Source organism: Artemia sp. Qi Xiang Cuo, chromosome 7, assembly GCF_049724085.1.
Source record: "Artemia sp. Qi Xiang Cuo chromosome 7, ASM4972408v1, whole genome shotgun sequence".
Lineage (NCBI taxonomy): Eukaryota > Metazoa > Arthropoda > Branchiopoda > Anostraca > Artemiidae > Artemia > Artemia sp. Qi Xiang Cuo.
Window position 1 is genome coordinate 31,175,134 of NC_142800.1, and position 23,975 is coordinate 31,199,108.

The 23,975-nt window shown below is 38.0% G+C and overlaps 1 protein-coding gene across 3 annotated transcripts in view; it reads left to right on the forward strand.

Moving 5' to 3' along the window:
• The window catches only part of LOC148950161 (uncharacterized), a 93,503-nt gene extending 92,994 nt beyond the window's left edge, over window positions 1-509 (forward strand). For all 3 annotated transcript variants that reach the window (XM_089091482.1, XM_089091481.1, XM_089091483.1), the window contains one exon: window positions 1-509. This exon is cut by the window's left edge and continues 1,098 nt beyond it. In XM_089091482.1, the coding sequence (XP_088947608.1) occupies window positions 1-362 (362 nt within the window). In that variant the 3' untranslated portion in view covers window positions 363-509.
• Window positions 510-23,975: the final 23,466 nt, after the last annotated feature.

The following is a 23,975-nucleotide window of genomic DNA, read 5'->3' on the forward strand; positions in this document are numbered from 1 at the left end:
GAAATTTAACTACTCTTATTATGAAGGATAAAACAAGTGGCGCTAGAAGAATGAGAGCCAATACAGAGAACAGACACTACTTCAATAAATATACTATCCCTCAAAGGGACCCGGGGAATCTAACATTATCTGCAGATCAAAGAAATTTAACGGCTCTTATCATGATGAAGGAAAGAACAGTTGGTACCAGAAGCATGAGAGCTAATACAGAAAATCCAAACTATTTTCATAAATATATTGTCCCTCAAAGGGAACTGAACAATCCAGAAACTAACTTGACAGCTTTAATATATAGTCAGGAGCTTCCCGGCACAAAGTCAAGACAGTTTATTAGAAACAATCGCTATATTAGAAATTTCTAATACCTTTAAGCTACTATTCGTACAAACTATTCACAGTCAAGAAGTGCCACTACGATTACACATAACGTTTGTCTTTTTTCGGTTTGAAATACAACCGAAGGTTTTATTTATGACCATAATATATTGACTCACTTGTTTTTTACTGCATTTGTTTAGATTGACCTTAGTTTCACTAAGATTTAAGAGGTATTAGTTTTTCAAAGAAAGCAGATTTTTATTTAAGTACAAAATACTTATAACATAAAAATCTATCAAATTCCCTATCCAGGCCAGTTATCAACAAAGAATTTAATAAGAAGCAGAAGGTAACAGGATAGCAAATACTAAGTATAGAACAAGATTCTTTAATGAAATAAACTCAACAAAAACAACTTAAGAGAGAATAAAATCCAAGTTGGACAATTTCGGCAAAGTTCGTTACAAACCATTTAATTACAACCAATAGTGACACCACATTGGTAGGCATGTGTGCACATATTTCTTTTGGGGAGGGGATGGGTCCAATTCGAAAAGGTTGTAGAGATATGTGAATTATAATAAAACCATGGGAAATGGGTAAAATCATAAAAATTTTGATGAAATCCATCTTCACTACTAAATGAAGACTGTAAAAAAATTCCCAACGGTAAGGTAATGTCTGCTCATGCAAATGAAGCTATACCTCATTCTCAAAAGATGACTTTAAATTAAAATGGTGTCTAAATTTAAATCAATTTTCAGTAGAAACTGCAGTTTTATAAATTTGCCTATTGGTATGGCTGATAGTATATTAAGTTTACTATTTGAAACAGCTATTCAAAAACAATTTAAATATAAATAAATGGCAATAGGGTGTCAAATGTTAAAAAATTAAATAAGATTCTTCACTGAAATGAACTAAATAAGACCATAAAATCAAACTTACATTTTGTTGAGCCTGAAATCAAAGTACATATCTCATGTTCATAATTTTTTGAGGATATCAAGATGACGTGAGAGCAGTATTTCTCCTTGTTTTGAATAAAAGAAAAATCCTAAAAACCAGTAAGGGGGCCATTGGTGTCAATTAGGGGGAAGGCAGTGGGATTTGCCCCCCTAGATTTCGTTATGTTTCTAGATTGTGAGAAATATTTTTTTTTTGTATTTTCATTGAAAAATGCCTTTTTTTTGGTATTTTCTTCAGAAAAATAAAAATACAACCAACTTGCTATGGATTATTAAAATATTTCGCCCCTCTCCCTCATTTTCAAAAATTTAGTGCCACTGAATAGGATTCTAGTATTCATTATATAAGATTAAGATAGCTATTACTTTAACTTGAGGTGCTGAAACATTCATTTTTCTATCCTTCAAGTTTAAATCATAACTGTTATCTCCAACCTTGTTTGAAGTAAAAAATACTCCGCAAATGCAAGCAGTAATAACGAATCTTGCTCACTTTGAAATAAAAAAAAAAGTGTGAAAAACACTTTTTGGTTTTGGACATCGACACTTGGTTTTTTTACGAAAATACTTTTAGTGAATTATACTAAATACTTTATAAATATAATTATGATCAAGGGCGTTTAGGATTTCTGTTCGGGGGGGGGGGGGTGATTTTATGAGAGGGAAGTGGTAAAAAAAACTTTAGATTGCGCTTAAAAAAATTGTTTAAATGCATTTTTGCTACGTTTTATGAATCGAGTATTTTTTTTTTGGGAGGGGGGGGGGGTTGAGGAGTTTAAATCCTGCAAATCTCCCCCTGTATAAAACCTTGACTATAATATATTCATGTAACAATTATAATGTATACGTTATAAAACTAATTGATACATCAGCAGGATTAGTTGGAATTTACAGACAAGTGGCGGTGCTCCAGAAAATTCAAAATATTTTAAAAAATCAAGAGTAACAAACATAGGTGTACGCAGGCTTGATTTCTGGAGGAGGTGTGGAAGGTGACAGAGTGTTTTGCTTATGGGCGTGAGATACCCCTACAGAAAGAGAAATTCCGTCTCTTCTATTCTATTTTAATTCGTTTGGAGGAAGGGGTTCTTTGAATTGGTATCATGAGGGATATTATCCATCCACCCATGTATGCAGGTATGATGGCAAGTACAGTCAGTTAAAAATAATTGCCACAGAATCTAGAAAACATTGAACTATCGTCGTAGAATGAGGTCGAGGCCGAAGGCCTCGACCGAGTCCGTTGATTTTGAATTGAAGTTATCAAGTATTTTGCAGTAGGTTGCATAGGTTGCATCAAGACATGGCTAATTGTAGACAGAGAAAAGCCATGTCAGATAGTTCAAGTAATTGAGAGGCAAATGTTTAAATGGCTGGGGCACGGGTAAATGGCGGGAGTATGCATGACTCTTTTATTGGACACATACTTGTCAGGTTAGTTTTTCGAAAGGCATGCCTGCCTAGAGTCTCAGGTATGTTGACCAAGAATTTAAAATTGACATAAGACTGTTAGATTGCCTGTAATGAGAGGCAAACAAGGCACGCCTGCCTATGGTCTTAAGAAGGTTGAACAAGAATATAGAATTGACATAGGACCATTAATTTGCTTGAAATAACAGGCGAACAATCGTTTAAATTCATCTTTACCTTTCAAATAGTATCTATTCGTTGCCTAAGCTCAGCCCCACATTCTGTGAAAATTTCAATTTTTCACAAATTTTTTAAATTTTTGGGTCACTTGCCCGAGACTCTGGGTGGGTGGGCGCCCCCAAATATTGTCCCAAATTCCTCTCTCAATTTGGCACTTGTTCACAGATGCCCAGCGTTTCTAATCACTTTCCCAATAGTATCTATTCATTCACTTCAGGCACTTTCCGGTCTAGGTACAGATTCTTGTCGAGTCTAGCGCTTTTCTTCACCGCTTTATCAGTGATTTTGTATTCTTAGCTCCTGTAGACTGCTTGGGGTCCTTCTTTAATTTTTTTTCACTGGTTGATCAGTGTCTAAGTTTGGTCTGAGAACCATCGGTATTTGGGACATTTTCTGAGTCCAAGTGCTGAATATGCTACCTCATTTTATTTTTGTTTGATGGCTTGCCAGATATGTTCTTGATTGTTTTCTTTCATGTAGCCAAGAGCTTCAAATCCATTAACCAATTTGATGACAAAATTAAGCTATGAATTTTTATCACCCAGATTTGATGAATTATTTTGTGGCTGAAAGGTTTGGAGGTCTGCGGGGTGACTGAAGCTTTATATCAATTATGACTATCATTTAATGAGTTGATATATGCGTCACAAAAGGCTCTAATATTCTTTCGGCTAGATCTCCATCTGCGGTCCACAACACAATGATCGATTTAGCTCTAAGTAGTGCCACCACGAAAGGTTTATGGGTATTTTTGAATAATTTTGTATGCAATGAGGCTACCACCATTAAGGAAATCACTTGTAAAAGCAAAATCGATGAAGGTCGATTATAAGAGTCATGTCATGACGTAGGATATCTTTAATTACCTCTTGTAAGATATCTTAGAAGTCTTCTTTTGATTCCTCGGCTGCGTTGTTTTCGGTGCAGTGCGTATGGCTAGAAAGATGCTGGCATGGCGTTCAACGAATATGGCTGCCATTAACTGAGGTGAAATTGGAACCCAATTCTTCAGAGCTTTCGCTGCATAATTCAAGAGCATAAGCGCAACAGCATTTTCTTGTCTCGTCTATGGGCAGTTATAGTCTGGTGATCGTCTGATGATTTCTTGCCGCTTCCTAGCTATCTCGCCTCGGTCACTGCAAGCATTTCAAAATTGTATTTTCCCATCAAATTACTGACTGTTCGGTTTCTGATAATCGTGTCACAGTACGTACATTCCAGAAACAAATTAATAGCTCTTTTTCTCGTGTTTAAAATCTGGCAGAGCAGCATGCTTGGGTCGTCATCTTTAGACTCATTCCGAGTAAGGTCATTATCGATGTTTCACCCGCAGTAAAAGATTTTCAGAAGCGGGTTTCAAGCCCACTGTCGAACCCCCCCCTACTTTTTCCAGTCTTGGGACTGGATGAAGAGAGTTGAACGACAATTTTTGGGAGAAGTTGGGACCTGGCTAGTCCTGAAAAAGAAAGAAAAACAGACACGTTGTCAGTAGACATCAGCGTTTCAAGCTTGCTTTCGCTACTCCTGAAACATTATTTTTATAATTTACTGCTACAGTTAAGATAAACATGAAAACAGCAGTTATTGCTGGATCAGATTAAAGATTTTTTTTTTTTATTTGGCAGATTCTTAAAATTTTTTTTTTTTGATTTATCACAAACTAAGGGGACTGGGAGAAGGAATATACAAGAGGGGGATTGCAAATCTTTGATCTACACCAAAAGTCTGTATTTGCACCGAAGTTTTGTATTGGTGAGTATTTTAGACCATTGAGGTTAGAATGAGACTCTTTTTGTGCTTCCCAGTCTTTCCATTCCAGAAAAAGAACCGAAAGTGCTAAATTTGGTGCCAAATGACACTTTACGATGGTGCTATCAAGATGAGTTTCCAAAAAGAGGTAGGTATGATAATAGCTATAGAAAAAAGTCATTAATTTGTCTCTGGGGGTCACTTTTCAAATCACTATAAATTTATTTTCAGAGCAAACTTTTATTATTAAGATTATTTTAAAAACTTTTTCCGAAAAAATTCCAAAGAAAAGTAAAAAGCTACATTAAACCAAAGATGAGGGGAATGAAGTCAAATAATTTTTTAAGCGTAAAACGAACATAAATCACTATCAATAAATTAAAGAAACCCAAGACAAACAGAAAATACAGTGAACAACTATGTAAAACTCAAAAGGATCAGATATTATCAAAAAGAGGAGTAGGGCTAATACTCCCTGTGCCTTCTAAAGATCAGACCCTAGTTTGTTCTTTACCTTAAAGAAATTTTTATTTTGAGCTGTGTATGTTTATTTGTCATAACATAAAAAAAAAAGAATCACCATAATAACTGAAATTATGGAAAAGAAATAAGTGAATGTGAATTGACAGTTTAATATATACTGATATTACCTGCTGTAAGTCTCAAAATTCTGGACTTCATAAAATTATAGAAGAAAGAATGTTTAAAATGGTATTATGTTACAATTTAATACCCTATCCCGTTCCTGAGATATTGCATCTGTGCCATTTTGACAACCTGGGTGCACTGGATGCAACTCTTTTGATTTATTTCAGTAGTGGTTCTAGCAGTAGTAGTAGTAGTAGCACTGAGAGTAGTAGTAGTAGTAGTAGTAGAAGTAGTAGTAGCAGCGCTAGCAGTAGTAGTAGTAGTAGCAGGTACAGTTGCAGCAGTAGTAGTAGCTGTCGCAAGCAGTTGCAGTTGAGTGAAAAGTAGTCACAGTCAGATATAGTCACAATTTCAGTGCCAAGTAGTCGCGGAAGCAGTGACAAACTGTCTCAGGTGTAACATTCACTGTGTCAAGTATTCACAGTCACATTTGCAAGTAATTGCAGTCCCAATCGTGAACAGTTGCAGACACAAGTATTTGTCGCCTTCTCAGTCGCAATTAGTTGCATCGGTAGTTCTAAGTAGTCAGAGTCCCATGTAGTTGGAATAGAAGTCTCAAGTAGTCACATATGTAAGCAGTAACAAATAGCTTTAGTCGCAAGGAATCACTGTCATGAAGAGTCGCAGTTGCAGTCATAGATAGCTGCAGCAGCAGCAGCAGTATTAGTATGAGTGGTAGTCGTACTAGTGGTAGCATGAGTAGTAGTTGTAGCAGTAGCCGCGGCAGCAAAAATAGCAGTAGTGTTTGTAACAGCCCTGAAAAGTTCAATTTCAGTAGAGATGCATTATTGAGTCGTGTCAAGACCACGTGGTCATGTCAGCATTTTTAATGCTGACGGGAGTCCTAATAAGGGCATAGCCTCCCTAGGGAGAAAGATTGCGTAATGGGGTCAATGACCTCTTTTTCCAAGGTCGATTTATTTGATGTTTCTATGTGTAATAACTCCAAGGCGAAGGTTGCACATGCGCATTGAATTCTAACGGGAACAATGTTATTGATCTAGGACTCGAGGGGGAAGTGAATTTCCGAGAACTTGATTGCGTAATCGATCGCGAATGTCATGGTGTCCAGAAATAGTATTTGTTGTTGTTGCTCTCGAGCCAAAATGTTAAGAGTTTCCCGGAAACAGTTAGATCACATGTTTCCTTCTCAGCCAATCAGCGAGTCGGATACATCCCCCTTCTCAGCCAATCAGAGGGCTGGTTACATATTAGCGGCGGAGGGGATATAAGGAAAGGATTTTTGCTATAGTTTCATTAGTCTGTGATTAGAATTCAAAGGAGTGAGAAGAAGAACAGTTTTGACTTTACTCATTTGGATATATATTTGTGTTGAAGTCGATGAGTGGAATGTTTACCCTATTAGAAGTTGATAGTGGAGTTGCTGATAATAGTACAAGGGCACCAAACATTGCGGTGGAAATTACGAAAGGATCGCGGCTTTGTCTGGAATGGGATGCAGTATATGCAAGATATGTAATATCCTTGAGCAAATTTAAAATGGAGGATCAATTATGTTTCGCCGCTAAAGTTGATATAGTACATGTGAATAGACTTTAATGTGCTTTAAGTGCATTGGTGAAACATATTGAAGACAATAAACAGTATCGTTAATTGTACATGCTCTGTATTATTGATGTTGTTGTTATAATTATTCAATAAAATTGTTTCGAAATCGAAAATGTCCCCTTTCTTTTCTGGTTAGGGTTAACGAATCAGGGTCAGTATAGAGTCAACAGTCGGAGTGAAAGGACTTAAAAATGAATAAATTTGAGAAAGAGAGAATTAGATCAAATCTAGTGTTTATGGAAAAACATTTGATTTTGGATGATGATTTTCTCGAGTTATCTCTTAAAAACAGGATATTCACTTGTCGGGGAACACTTGACAATATAATGAGGAGTGATTCTCCCCCATTGGTCTATTGTATGAAACTTTTAAAATGTGACTCAAATGCTTATAGTCAATTTATTAATTTATTAATTGGAACAAGGCAGAATCATATTGTGGATATACTTTTGAAAACATTGCCAATGGATTCAATGTAGATGGCTCCCCCTTCTAAAGAGGTAACGTCACAGAGCTACTCCTCTCTCCACCATTTCCCTCTCGTTGAATTTATCGAACGAAGAGGATCAGTTTCGTTTTAGCTGTGAGTGAGTTGACATCGGAAACCAAAAAAAAAATGTTCTATATATGTCCATTGTGCATGTACACTCTTGGCAGTTGGAATCAATGTGAGACTTGTACAATTATTGATGACTATAGTGAAAAGTGTAAATTATGTAATCCTTGTAAATTACATAGAGGCTATGCAGTACAAATTAAAGGATGTAATTCAAGTCTTGAGGAGGTGTGTGACTCACATCCTAGAGGGCACCTGTGCTCCAATTGTCACTATGATAAATGTGATCAGTGGGAGAATACTTACCCCGCTATGATTGGAAAGAATCCCAAACGTGATTTCAGTTTATTTCTACGAGATTGGTATCGTCGCGGATATAAATTACTCTGGGAAGAGGAATCTGGTCTACGATTCAACTTTTGTGGTAACAAGACAATCTGGCTTCTACGTCATCGCTGTGATGACACCACCTACTATGACTATAAACCAAGTTATTTTTATTTGGCAGTTACCGAATGTGATTCACCATTTGAAAAAACTGTATGTGATATTGCTTCAAATAGACAAACTGAAACTCGTGAATTTCATAATATGAATGCAAACAATATAATTGACTATACAAAGAGATATGACTAGAGTGAAGTTACATTGTACTGTAGAAAATGTGACCCTGACTTTGCAGTCAATCAAGATCTATATACAGTGAATCCAAATGATTTATCGGCATTAGTGGTTCACGACAGTTGCCTATACGTCGAATATGTAGAAATCTCAAGTGTAGATTTAAAGACATTGTTGTATATATATATATGCATTTTATTAATAAACAAATTCACAAACATTTTTTAAGCACTTTACTCTTAGGGCACTGAAATCAATACTCTATAGGTCTGAGAGGATATTTTCCACTAGAAAGTCATTCAGACGTGGATTGTCAGTATAAATGTGGAAAAACTGCTTGTAAGTATTGCTACAGCATCGGAACACAAAATATAGTAGTGCATGGAAGCCGCAGCTTTTAGTCGTTAGATCCTGTACCCTCTTCCAATTTTTAATAATAGTTTTACGACTGCTCTCAATATAGGTGCTGATTTGGGGCGCGTAGAATGTATAGGGTAGACCAAGAGGATCAAAAAATTCAATCGTATTCATTGTTTGATAGATTAACAGCCAGTGACACGTCAGCACAGTCGACGGACTGATATTAACAATAATAAAGGCATTGTTGAATTGTTGAATTTTTTCAAGAAAGTCCAAGGGCAGACAATAGGATTTGTACTGAGACATGTAGGAGTCCATATTAAATACATTGATTATTTGACTGGTGTTCATGGCACCAAGTCTAGTAGAACACTGCCTTCGGGAGTGATTTCCCAATAGGTTTCATATTGATTCTGTGAGATTAGGGCAATACTCTCAGCCAATGGGTCGGCAAATGTACACTCTAAACGCACACTCCCCGTAGGTACTATACTCCTATCCTGTGTACCTGACAAATCCAGTACAATGATACCATGTGTTTTAGCAAACATATCTTGGGTTATACAATTTTCAAATAGATGCGTCATGATCTAGGGTTTGCATGGTCAACTCGTACAATGTTCTATAGGATCTATCAAAAGATAGATTGTAGAGTGGGATACCGTTTACTTTGCACACAAGAGATAAAAGTCCAAACATCTCGAATTTATGTGGGCATTCAGTCCACGATCCTATTGCAATGGCGCTCTTTACAAAGGCCAACGCTAGTTTCGAGGGAATGTCGCCATTGATAAAGGATGAATTGATGAAGGTGCGTGAGCCCATGGCAATATGACGCTGATTGGTGATTGTATGTGGAACAAGTAGTTTAATATTGTTGCCATTGGCTCTCAGTTTTTCCACGGCCAAAGCAACAGAACTCCTAACCTGTTGTTTGCGTACATGTAGTATTGCTGAGGTGAGGGAGAGACTTACATCGGGATTACCAGCAAGTTCTTTTCTCAATATGAAATTGGAGGGTGCAAGCGTTAGTTTTATATCCACTTTAACATTGGGCGGCAGCCATTGGGGTATATTAAATATTTCATGATATATTTTTCCAACTAGATGTAATTCACTAGTTGTAGCATTTTTAAGTGCATCTGTCCTATCAGTATTAGTAATATATTCATATCCATTGGAGGTGCCTCTTAATTCCTTGTATGACCTAGGTGTCATCAACATTAATTTCATATAGTTCGTATAATTTGATAGATTGTTGCTTGTGCTCAGCAGCATGCCATTGATGTAGACACTAATTTGACGAAATTCATTATGTAATATACAATTTTCATAGGATATTCCATCGGCCCGAATTGGCATTGAATTATCGGATTTCCAGACTTTCATTTGTAAATCTATAAATGTTGAAGACAAGTCCATAAAGTAGTCTTCATTGGAATAAATTTGAAAGTGGATATTATCGGAGAGGGGTTGTTGTGGATAAAATTGTTCATAGTATCCATCATTGACACTCACATCAACATTTTCAGCATTGAATAGATTCAATGAGGTGGTGATTGAAGGTTGGGAATCCTTATGTGGTAGGTAGGACATCTTAAGAGAAGACATCTAGTTTCGATCTAACTATTTTCTTCCTGGGACTCTTGTTTACACTACGTGTCGGCTTTTTCCTTCTTTTATTTGATAAGATGGATGTATTACGTTTTCGACCTGAGTAGAGACTGACGAGGGGGGCATTATTTCTTAACATTTTTGAACCTTTACAATTTTGTTTTAGTTTCTCGCCAAGGGTTCGCGCACTGGACCTAAGATTTTCCGAAGCACGTTTTTAAAAATCCTTGCCAGAGCCACAGTTGTATAGTGTAGAGGATGCAAAATCGATTGCAGCCATTAAAATATATTTTCTAGCCAATGGTAGCGAAGAGCAAAACAGCTTATCAAAACAGCTGCTAAGACCATTGCAATACAGTGACGTATGGCCCCTGTGATAGTACTTTCCACTGCCCTGTTGTCTTGGGCCAAGAGTATTAACATAGTAGTCAATATCAGGACAAGTGAATACCACTTTTCTATTAGACATCTTGCTGTTGAACGATGGGTCGAAAATGGCATGTAATCACAGCCAAACCTTTTGAAATTGCTATGGAATCACCTAATTCAGTTCTTAGTGTTAACTGACAGAGTTCCAAATAGGAAGTGTTTACAGGAATATACTGAAGATGCTTTATATTGTAGTGATGAATATGTTCTTGATTGGTTTTTTGTTCAAGAACTCGTAGGAGGGGAACATTTGAATTACCAACCCGAGATGTTTCCACAAATGAAGCGTAGAGAAATATACAAGTGTCTGTGGCGAAGCCAGGCAGGTAGTCAGCAAAAATGATATTAGTGTTTCCGGCACTTTTACCATTGATTATATTGAGCTTAAAGCCAAGAACATCCTTTAGGTTATCATTGAGAATAACCTTTTCATTGGCAATAGGTGAACTAATTTAGATCTTGCCATACTGCATTTAATAGTTTAAATGAAAATCTAATTTTTTAATAGCGTAAATTATTTTATTAATATAATTAAGTAAATCTTTCATACAGTTGACTTCATCGTATGGTAATTCAATATATGTATAATCCATCAAATTGATTTTTTGAATTTGTTCTTGATCACCTGGTGGTGGCGGCCAATCATACGGTCTAATTTTATTTCATATTTACGATCCCTTCTTAGGATGTCAGAGGTATTTTTGAGAATACAGTCGACAAGAGCCACTTCACACTTTCCGTCGAAATTGATGGTGGGGGCGAGTTTCGTCTAAAAATAATTTGTTCTATTCAGATCGGTGTAGAGAGGATCAGAAACATTGGACATGAAAGTCACATAGAAATCATTGGGCATTGTTAATGTCTTCAGCACTGATCCAATAATCAAAATCCGAGTTGTATCCTATCCAGCTAACAAATAACTATCTATTACCATGGCGTATAAGACTCTTTAATCTCTTTTCAATTTGATAAATTTCACTCGTATTTCCAACTTTTTGACGTTCATATTCATAAGAACCAACGAGAATCTCATCATCTTTGGTGTCTCGCAGTCGATAAGTTATGGGTTTGGTGTCTAGGATTTTGGACACTTTAAAAAGTTCAGTGCTCCATAAATAATTCCCCTTTTCAAAAATATTGGTGGTTCTATTAATTCGAACAGTATCACCAACATTGAATTTCTTCTTCTGTTTCTCTTTTTCAGCCTTGGAGTATTGCTTTAGAAAAGCATCAAATGTAATTTCACTATAATGAACATCCGTTGGTGTAGAGTTGGACAGAGATCGATGGGGTCGTTGATTATAAATCAACAAGATTTTATCTAAATCATTAATAAAATCCGATGTATTTTTAAATGTTAAATATCTTTAAATTAATATAAGAATCGTTCTTATTAATAGTTAAGCCAATGCAGCCTTTATCGGACTGTGACTATGATAGAGTGTTGTATTTTGTTTCAATAGAAACTTGAGAACATGTGAATTAACAAAGTTACTACCGCGATTCAATTGAATTTTTCTAAACGAATCATTTCCAAGAATAATTTTAATTCCCAAAGCAACTTCGACACATCTCTTGGATCGTATTGAACTGGTATAGTCATAGCGACTAAGGATACTGATTGCCACTAGAATATATTTGTAGGGCGCATTGTGACGTTGTTGAAGTGCGTATAAATTTCCCAGATCCAAGTGCAGTTGATGTACTTGGGAAAAGAGGGTTTTTTGACGGTTTTTACTTTGAAGCCTTTGATTCCGATTCATTTTTTCACTCAGGTCCTTCTCCATAGCTTTGTTTTTTCGACTAAATGTGGTGCTATTGACAGCTTTAAACAGCGTTTTGGGAGAACTTAGACTTGCCACCTCGCTCACATTGTTAGGAAACCTAGTCAGAACTTCATCTATTTTATACGTAGACATTTACCATAACGACTACTCTCTTGTTGAAAAAAGGTAGGTAACTCACTTCGTCCGCGCGGGTCCCTAGAAATGCTGGGGGTGGTAAAATTAGTGGCGCTGCTAGCCTCTTCCAATAGTGAATTTTATTATTCTTTAAATGGTGATGTTGGTGGACTATATTCTCTTAGTTTTTTTAGAATTTGCTTATTGCCAATAAGACTTTTGGTAAAGTTTGATACACACAGAAAGGTGTATAGATTATCGTCAAAGGATAAGAGTCTTTTACGATTCGTTACCATATCAAAAATTAAATCAACTAGATTATCACTTTTTCCCTGAATTATAATTTGTTTCCCTGTGCTCTCGACTTTAACCTCATGTTCATCAGTTTCAAACACGAGATATTATAATACTCATTTAGTCTGTTCTTGCGATGTTAGTGGTAATAGATTTCTAATTTTCAATACAATTGAATTCAATTCCTTCTCCATTGATGATGCTGCAGACTCTTGAGTAGATTTCTCATGTGTGGGGGGATCGGCGACGGTGGGTCTCTCACGATATGGTTTATGTTTGTCCACACGTTTCAATGCATCTTGAAGTAAAAGCAGTTTTTTGTCATCCGCAATATTCTCGTCATTAATAAATTTGCTTAGATTGTCCTTAAAATATTTAATGGGTGAGAGTCTAAGTTCAAAGGGCGTCAGTTTATATGGTTTCGCCATTCCTCCACTAAAGAAAATTGTTTACAATTCCTTCAATTATTGGCAGAACAAGTATGAAAAAGCTAAAATCCGCCTGAAGGAGTCGTTTTATTTTTAAATTTTTTCCCATGTTTTTAAAAGCCCACGCGCGTACAGGGGTACCATGTTTGTTTTTCTGTTGTCTAAAACCATATGGCAGTTTAACATTTCCCTCCGTTAAATTTAAAAAAAGTTCAGATATTAGATTAATGAAATCATTGTCAACCCCATGTTTGAGTATAGCCTTCCTAAGCAATGGTTTTGAAGTGCTTAAAACGGAAAACAGATGCCGTTGTTCGTGTAGTTTCTTCAGTGTCATAATTGTGACTAATAGTCTTTTCTACTGTTCACCGGAAGATATACTGTTATTTCATTGTTGAAAATGTCGGTGACTACACGTAGATCCTCGGGTGTGCTCTGATTAAGATCCAGCAAAATGTAACCGTAGGGGTTGCTTGTCGCGTGTGTGTCCGCTGAAAATAGAATTTTGGGGGCGCCGGGGTATTTGTGATTATGGAGTTTTTGGAGGGAGATAGAATCCCCAACGACTCGATAGATAATATAGATGGTGCAATTCAAGGCAAGTGTTCGCATACATTTGCTCTGATGAAAGAGATTGTGTAGAACCAGAGTAACGGAAATGTGTTCATGATGGGAGCGAACGGTGAACAGTTGTAGCATTTCCTGCGAGAACTGTTCAATGGATTCAGCCAAATCATCAATAATCAACCATGAGTTCGGTTCAATACTATTGAAAACATCAAGTCCCCGTATAAATTGTATTGGTATGGATGTGGCAACAGCTTTTATTTTATCATAGGACTCCTGCCAAATACTATAGCAATAGTAGATTTTTTTTGGTTTTTCCAAAAATATTTTATCGCAATTTTGAATTATTCTAGCTAAAAGCGTTGTTTTCCCCGACATTGAAGGACCACACAGAAACGATATGAAGGGTGTTTTAAATTGATCATGCTGTCGACAACAGTCGGACTACAACTAACTGTAAATCGTATGTGCTCAATGAATAAGTAGTAATTTTCCCCATAGATCTATCTATTCAAGAGCAACAAAAACAATATTTTATTGGAATTAATTAGTTTGACATTGAATGAAAATATTTGTTCAGCCAACATGCAATGTGATCAAAATAATAACAATATAAAAGTTGACAAAATTTCATGGTGGTCAACATGAAAACTCTATTTGTTCAACATGAACTGCAACGATAACACTTTATAATAAAACACTGTTTGTCCATTAGCAGCACTTTTTGTCTCTATAAAACACTTTATGTACAATAAAAAAAACACTTTTCTGTACAACACTTTTCTATATAATACTTTTTGTCAACTTAAACACTTTTCTATACAATAACACTTTCTATACAACAGAAAATACACACACACACTTGGAAATTGCTAGCACAGTTGAACATGATGAATTTAAAAGGTGTGGGTCCCCCCCCCCCGGGGGCCCGCGGGGGTGAAGGCCGGCCGGCCGCGGGCGGGCCCCCCCCCCTTCCCCCTTCCCCCTGGGCGGCCGCGGGAAGGACCCCCCCCCTCCCCCCGGGAGCGGCGGTGGAAAAAAAATAGTTGTCGTCACTGCTACTGTAGGTTAGTTGAGGTTGGGTTAGTGCTTGGGTTAGATGAACAGGTTGAGTTAAGGTAGTGAAAGGTTGAGTGGTTAGTCAGATTAGGTTAATTTATCCAGACCAAGTTGATTGCGATAGTCTATGCATTCAACTCGGTCTGAAATACGGTAGTGGCCATGGGGCAGGACAGTCACACCATTCTCGAGCACAAAGACTTTGTCAGATATACACGACATTGCATTTTTTTCCATTCTTACAGTATAATTTCTATACTGTAGAGAGTAAATTGCAAGTATTTGTGCTCTCGGCACTAGGCTACTTTCTACATAGTCTCTATACACGCTCATGTTGAAATTGATCTTTACAAAGTGTGTAGGCACCCCTTTACACGCCTGCTTTTCTTCTCCACTATGAGTTTCCACGCAATAAACTTTGGGACCTGGGAGCACCCCCTGGATATCAAATCACTCCCCGTCTCTGATTTTAATTTTAATAGTTGGTTGGGGGCTTGACGTTTCACCAACTCGGGGTAGAGCGTTGGATTCCAGTTGGTGAAATCCATTCGCGAGCTGATGTGTTCCCCCTTTTGCAAATCACCCAATAAATCCAATTCAGTCCCATTTACCTTTAACAGCAGAGAATCTGTATCACCTTAGTAAACTTGAACCTCCCCTCCCGTGGCCATTGCACCTTGCACACATTGTAAAAAAACGACAACATGAGCTTTTTGGAAATTTCTAGTACTGAACTGCTGCCTACAATATTCTTGTTCAGTACTACATTTCAACTTCGCCTGTGTAGAAGAACCATGCCAGTCTCTATGCTCGTGAACGATGTAAAATTGGGATCTGCAATAATTCATGCACACTCTAGAGGGTCAGTCACAACATCGCAGCGAGATCTATTACGTAAGCTTTCATACATTTTGCCAAACGCTGAATTTAGAATGAGCTTATACAATTCCTTCTCCACCTTTGAATTTGCCTTAGAGCGTTTATCGACAAAGGTGTCGATAAACGTTTTCAAGTAGGGTCGCTGATTGAACTGTAGGACCCGATGTATTTTAGTGATTTTGAAAACATTTCTCACCATACAATGCAAAAGCACATGGTGAAAAACGAGATTATCTTTAGGGTCCAAATCAGCAATCAGTGTCGGTTTAGAGGGAGTCCAGTGCATCCCCATATCCTCAACCAATGAACGATTGTAGGGGCTCAGAGAGTCCCTGCTCACGGGCCGAGTGATACAGGGAAAAACAAAATCTTTGACTGAGTCGTGAAGCACCAACGGAATGTGACCGTCAATTTCAAAGAACCATCCGTGTGACCCGGTGTCTTTGACGATGTTAATTTTTTGGAATTCACAATGATTTTCAAGACAGTTATAGTTCCCTCAAGGCAAAGAGTAGTTGGATATTGCCGAGGGGTATAATGAGTTCATGTCAAAGAACACTGCATTTGACTTTGCACCGGTGCTTTGCCCGCTCGGATCGGTTGATAAGACGCGGTGCCCATGAAAAACATACCCACCCCTCATTGAACGCTCTACAAAAAGGTGTTGATCTACGTCGGTGATTAGACCTATTTCCTCCCTGCTAATTTTTAAAATTAAATCAATCACTAAATGGGGTGTATAAAAATAATAGCCTATATCTAAACCGAACTCTGAATAGATCTGGTCTGTGTTCTTACAGACTATATCCAACAGAGTTAAAACATCACTGGCCAGGTACAGTCTACAATAATCCCACCCATTTTTACAATCCCCCTTGGACCACACCTTCTTGGCAAACTCATACTCCTCGGCTGTGCATTCACTGTTGGTCAGTGAATTGTAAAAAGCTTCAATTGGAGGTAGTTTCTCCTCACTTAAGCGTGCGCCAGAACAGTAATAATCTTATGCGTATATACCTTTGCAGGTCAACAGGTCATACATTTCACTGTCTGGAAAGTGCTGTTTAAGCAAGGAAAAGCTATCAAAATTTTCGCTTTTTTGCACTTGAATCAATTGACTCAATGCCTTGGGGAAAAAACTAAGAGAATCTAAAAACCTAATTTTATTCCAGCACATATGCCCAATATCCACTGTCTGCCATTTCAGTTCGAGAAGCAATAACTTCTCAGCTGATTTGGGACTTCTCTTGTAGGTAAATGAACTATTTCCCCATGGACAATCTACTCCCCCTCCCTCTCTATGCATACGTGCCAGTACCGGTAAAATAAATTTTAAATCATAATTGGAATTATGAATAAAAACAGGGATAAAAAACTGCTGGCTAACATTTAAATTACACGATTGATGCGCAACCCCTCTAAAATTACTACCCCCCGCGGCTATTTCCTGCCCCAAGTGGTCATGATCTCTGACTTTCCCCCTCCCCCCTCTTTACCCTTTAGTCTCCTTATACACCTCTGCAAACTCCCCCTTACAAACCCAACATATTTTTTGATTTTTAATCGCGAGACGATCCTCTGCAGACAACACCATTGGATAATGGGTATTTCTCAAACGAGAAATAGCACCATTAGCCGTGCCAATCAGTTTAGTCACCGCCTTGACCATGCACTCCCGCTCATCCAATGTTTCTACTATTTCTAACAACCGCATGGTGTTAGAACTGTCTCTTTGCGCGTGGGCGTAGGACACTGCAATAGCCTGATGTTCTTTGACTCGGTTTGGAAATTGGGGGTCTTTCACCTCCACCAGCTTAGCTTCACAATCCAAAGATATTTTGTTGCACTGGAGAAGGGTATTTTGAAAATTTTTAAAACGTAGAATGGCCCTATCCCCTGAAACCGTTTCCACTGTCTGGTAGCCATGCTGTCTACAATGCTTCATATGATCCCGTAGTTTTATATCACTACGGAATCTAGAGAGACATGTTGGACAGTAGAAACATTCCCCCCTAAGCTTAACTTCCCCCCGAACTCTAATAATGTCAGTGATTGGGTTAAAATGACCGTTTGCGTTTGGTTCACTAGGCGGCGTGTATAACAACCAAACCCAGTGTTTAACCAAATCAACTGATGGACCCCTTACAGGGAAAACCACCCCCTTCTTTTTTAAACGAACCCCACCTTCAAATTCAGTTTCATACTGTACCACAATAACGCCGATATTTAAGTGGGCATTAGCCTTTTCAAAAATATCAATAGATCGAAGCGTCACTGGATATTTTCCCTCTAAGCATGAAAAATCTACAATTAGAAAACTGGACCCTTCCTTCCCATGTATAGCCCAGTGATCTAAATTCGTCTTACTAGCGTCCCAAGCTAGAGGCTCGTATGCTGAGATGAGGAAAGCATATCGGAAACACTTTTGACCTGTTTCAAAACGAATCTACTGTACGACTGGACAACCCACTAGATCTGGAATATCTTTTAAGACTAGTGCCCTTTCCACACCTTCCCCCCCTCTTACACTATAATATTTCTTTATTTATACTATGTTTACGCTTAAATTTTCGACATAAATAACTAGTGACCCAATCCCTTTTTAATTGAAGTTATCAAGATGTGTTATAATTTGATAGACCCAATCGATGAAAACTCCCTACAAATTTTCTAAATTTGAATAAACCAAACGCATCTCGTAATGTATAAAATGATAGTAAACCTCACTTTTTCCCTCATTCAAATAAAAAACCTTTAAAACAATGGAAACCTTAATTGAATCCCTACCTCCCCACAATTGAATTTGATTCTCCAGAAGGGCACAAATTTTTTCTACATATACATGCACAATTTCTACAGGGTCATAAACAAATTTTCCCGCCATAAGTGCATTAAAGGGATCCCCAAACATTGCAGTGAAAACAACTATATTATTTAAAATTCTGTTGGACAGCTGAAAGTCTGGGAGAGTTGTATCCCCCTCTCCCTCTTGTATATTATCCCCTCCCCCAAGTTGTTCAATAATAACTGGTGAATGCTCCACTTCAGTTGTTCGAAGTGGAGTCGTGAGGGGATAGGAGGGTGGAGGGTTACCGTGTAATTCCCGGGGAAAATCATATAAAAATTTCAAAGTGTTTGGACTCAATTCTACCAGCTCAACTGCGCGATAATCAACATTTAAAAAATCACCTAAAAAGTCGTCAATATTATCTGGAATTTGATGTAAATCATCCCATAGTGAATTGTTAGGGGACTCCACGTGTGCCTCCTCTCCTTCTCCAACTGACGAGCAGGGGGGAGATGGCGAGTATGGAACCAGGACAACCTGTAAGTGAAAAAATAGCTTATTTTCAAAGTGTTCAAATCACCCCTACTGTTTTTAAAATTTGGATTATTATTGCTTAATAACATTTGGTTAATTCAACTGAAGATAATCTAAGATATGACATAGAAGGCAACAATTTGTTCGTTTATTTTCAAAGTGTTCAATTTTTGTTTTTTTTCGGCGCTGCCCCCCCAGCGCCCCCCCCTGCCCCACAGCGCTTCCCGGACCATCCGTGGCGCTTTTCGGAGCCACAGCGCATCCCTGTGGCGCTTCTCGGGCCCCGCATCGCTTCCCGCGATGCTTCTCGGGCCCATGGCGCCTCCCAGTGGCGCTTCCCTGACCCGTGGCATATCCCAGTGGCACTTCCCTGACCCGTGGTGCCGCCCCCGGTGCTCCCCCTAACCCTGCCCCCACAACACTCCCTGGACCCATCGGTGCATTCCGGGCTCCGCGGCTCCCAGCCGTTTACCTAATGCCCCAAAAAACCGTATTGTTAGGCGGCATAAGTCGTTTCGCCTACTCCCCGTACAGGTTGTCTATGACTCCAAATGAGCCCAGATTATTTTTAATCTCGTGTATGTTCTGTTTCCAAGCGTATTCTCTGGGAAACAGTACAATTAAATTCGAGAACCGTTAATCGATATTCAGGAACGTCTCCCCATGCAAAATCATGGCGCGTGTGTCTAGACAATCATTACTCAAATTATAATTAGGCCTATGTGTAAGAGATTGCAATCCTATAATCTCTGTCCAACACAAATTAAGTGGGGGGAAAAACATCTTTTAAAATCTATGAAATTTTAATTTTACAGTGTTGAAAAAAAGCGAAAAGATGGAGGAAATGGATAGAAACTAATCAGATTTTGAAAAACCGTGGTCTTTACTTGATAGCCTCCTCATGGAAAATTGTGTTTAAATAAAACAGCAGTTTATAACACAAAGGCAGTTTTCGATGAGGAAATTATGTCCGGGATATAGTATCCCTTTTCGGCTTCACTACGAGCCGATTCAGCAGACTGCTGAATGTATGCGATAACAGTGACCTGATTTAAAAGGGGGGGGGGCAATGTCCTTCAGTATCTCTGACATAATTTTACTGTGATGAAATAAAAGGTTTACTTCTAGGCCACTTAAAACTATAATATTCTAGCAAAAATAGCATTTTGTGTTAAAAAGGTTCTCAAACAGTAAACTAGAAAATTAGCTAAAAATATTATTATGAGATAGCGACGAAGAGATAGCAAAGATTAGAAAAGAGTGGTTTCCTTGCAAAAAATTATATTTAGATATGTAATATGGGGTTAATATCTCACAGAGATAAGTTTATATTGGGATTGAAAAGGACTGAAAAATGAATAAATAGAAAGGTAGGAAAAAACGCATACATTTTAATACCCCGGCTGCACTTGGGTGCCTGAAGGCCCTGGCAAAGCATGTTGGAGGGTGGACGGGGCGGCGTCGCTATGTTCTTGCGCGACTGGGCCGGCTATTTCACGATCTTGCATAGCTTCGGCATTGTAGTTAGCCGCCCTCTCTCTCTCTAACTTAACCCCAGGCTGCTTTGGGGCTGGCACTGATGGGGCTGCCTCGTCATCTCTGGCTGTCTTGGAAGGGGGGGGCACGCATTCTTCATAATGTTCCTTATAAATAAGAGAAAAAATTAGTTTCAAAGAAATTTCCCCCTTTTTTACAGAAATAAAGTTATTATCATCATCCATATAATTTTATCTAGAAAAGGCATTTATCACTAAGAAAGCACAACGTAAAAAATTTCGTGAAATATACTAATTGCATCCTTTTTTGAATCTGAGAATTACGGCTCACTGAGCCCTTCAAAAGCCTGCCTATATAAATCGGCCTAAATTCTTATTTTTAGGCGTTTCTGTTCTTTTCTGGTTTTAATCTGCATTGTGCACGCCTTGTTTGATGCATTTAAAGTATTAACGGTATTTTTTATCTTTCCATATCCTTTTACGATAGCTGGTATTTATCACACACCCAGAAAAAACAGCCCACGGACAATCACCCCCACGGCCAATATCCCTGAGAAACGACATGGGAAAATACCCCCTCCCGCCACCGAAAGATATGGTAAAAATGCTATTCAATTTACGCATAATAAAGCAATGTATCTTTTTCTTAAACTCACCCCCCTTACTTTTCACGCGAAGAAGCAGTTTGTTTTCACCTTACAATGGAGGTTTTAGACTTGAGGCATTGTCAACCCCCCCCCTTTCGCCAATGGCCAAAAAATATTGTAAGGCATGAATTTTTGTCATTATGCATGTACACGCTCCCATCACATAGGAAATGACGAAAATACAGTAATCACATCATGCTAATTAGCAAGACTGTCTCTTTTCATACGAAACTAACCTTCTCAGGGAAACCTTTTGTTAAGCCGCTCTCCAAAATTCTTGTATATTTATCAAAGCCGGATGTCCTTTAAAGGGGTGTCAGCTACTTTTAGGCCTCGTGCCGGAGTCTTGTGTCAAATCAGAGCGAGCTAATAACAAGAGAGCGATGGATGTCTCAGTTAGATAAAATATTATAATTGATAAAAGTCAAACTTTAACTAAAAGAGAATTATTTCTTTTTGCGAGAATTTGGGATTGTAAAACAATGGCGGGGTGGGGGGTTAGGTTTTGAGGGTAAAAGAATATATTTTATGTTTTCCATTGATTATAATGATGTTTGTATGGTTTGGGGGGGGGGGATTTGGGGTAAAGGAATATATTTACGTTTTAGCTGAATATACTGGAGGATGTCCAAGGAAAATTCGTTTGAAAATAAAAAATGTACTTACATGGTAAATTGAAGTTGCCAAGGCTTCAAGTTCATCAAATTTATCCATTGTTGTTTACACAGCGTCAAAATACTTTCTGATAATTGAATCACATTGCATGTCCCTTATATACGAAATCTCAAGGGTGAATTGTTATGTAACGGGGAAAATCATATGTAAGCAGGTCTCTGATTGGCTGAGAAGGAGGATGTATCCGACTCGCTGATTGGCTGAGAAGGAAACACGTGATCTAACTGTTTCCGGGAAACTCTTAACATTTTGGCTCGAGAGCAACAACAACAAATACTATTTCTGGACACCATGACATTCGCGATCGATTACGCAATCAAGTTCTCGGAAATTCACTTCCCCCTCGAGTCCTAGATCAATAACATTGTTCCCGTTAGAATTCAATGCGCATGTGCAACCTTCGCCCCGGAGTTATTACACATAGAAACATCAAATAAATCGACCTTGGAAAAAGAGGTCATTGACCCCATTACGTAATCATTCTCCCTAGGGAGGCTATGCCCTTATTTGGACTCCCGTCAGCATTAAAAATGCTGACATGACCACTTGGTAATGTCACGACTCAATAATGCATCTCTACTAATTTCATACCCTCAGCCGTTTCTGACATATTACTGATAAGCACTTTTGATAACCTGAATGGATCTAACGCATTTAGATTTTGCTCAACATACACCCAACATCCCTTGAAAATTTCTCCTTAATGCCCTTAGCCATTCAAGAGATGTTGCAGGTATAAAATATCTGCAATGCCCTTTTCAAAAACCATATTTAATTAAACACCCCCCTCAACATGCTCTGAAAGTTTCAAGTTCATATTTTTAGCTGTTCCTGAGGTATGGCAAAGACACTCCTACGAATTTGTATGTGTATAGTATCTTTTTATCTATTTGAACATCCCCAGTAACATACTCTGAAACTTCCAACGTAACACCCCTACCGTTTGCTTTGATATGGCACACAGGCTACGCCCTATTGACAATGTGAACACACTTTCATTTAGTTTTACACTCCTTCAAGTTTCCCTAAAAAAATGATCTTAACATCATTCTTTGTTCATTAGACATTGAATATAAGCCATTTTCAAAACTTGGATACACTTAAAACTATTTTATTTTGTTCAATAGTAGTATCAGCAGTAGTAGTAACAGTAATAAAAGCGTTAGCACTGAGAGTTTAAACTTCATATTCACAGCTGTTCCTGATATATTGATGATACGCCCTTTTAACAACTTGCATACAAATAATGCTTTTTAATCTAGTTTTATACAAAATTAAACTTTCTCATGCAAGTTTCTATTTAATATCCTTTTCCGTTCCTGAGATATTGCATTTGTACCATTTTGAAAGCCTGGAAGTCCTTAAAACGTTTTTTATTTAGCTCCATAATAGTAATAGCAGCAAAGTAATAGGCTAGTAATGGTAGCCCTCAAAAGTTTCAACTTAATACCTTCAATTGTCCCTGAGATTTCGCTGATCCCTCATTTCAACAACAAGCATACACATATTGCATCCACAGAGTTTTTTTTTGTTTAGTTAGACGTACCCCTCACCATTCGCTACAAGTTCCGCCATTTACCCTTAGTCTTCAAAATCCCCCTTAACATTCCCTAAAGAATGGTAGGAGTAAAAGCAGTAGTAGCAGCAGTAGTACTATGGATATTGTGCCTTTAGGTTAGTATAAAATCCCCCCAACATGCCTAGAACGTTTCAGTTTAATACCCTAAGCCGTTCCTGGCATATTCACAACACGCTCTTTCTTACAGCCTGTTTGCAAATAGTGGGTTTTGATTCAGTTCAACATTCTCCCCAGCTATATCTGAAAGTCTCACCTTAATACCCTTAGCCTTAGTAATGTAGTAGTACTATTGGTAGTAGAAATAGCATTTCTACTATTATTTCTACTAGTAAGAGTATGCACGCAGTGCCTCTTCAGAAGTTCAACATCCTTCTTATCATACCCTGAAAGTGAAATACCCTTAGCTTCAGTAGTAGTAGTAGTCGTAGCAGTAGCAGCAGTAGTAATAAGCCCATAGCTGCTTTTGGCTAGTTCATCATCCCCTCTCAGCATTTGAAGAAGGTTAGTAGTTATCTAATTACCATTTTGCTTGCGTATATACAAATTACCATGTTATTCTACGTTCCATGGCACTTTTCCAAGGCAGATTATCAGACTAGTTATTTGGCAGTGTATAATGTAGTCAAACATGTTTTGAGAGTATGGT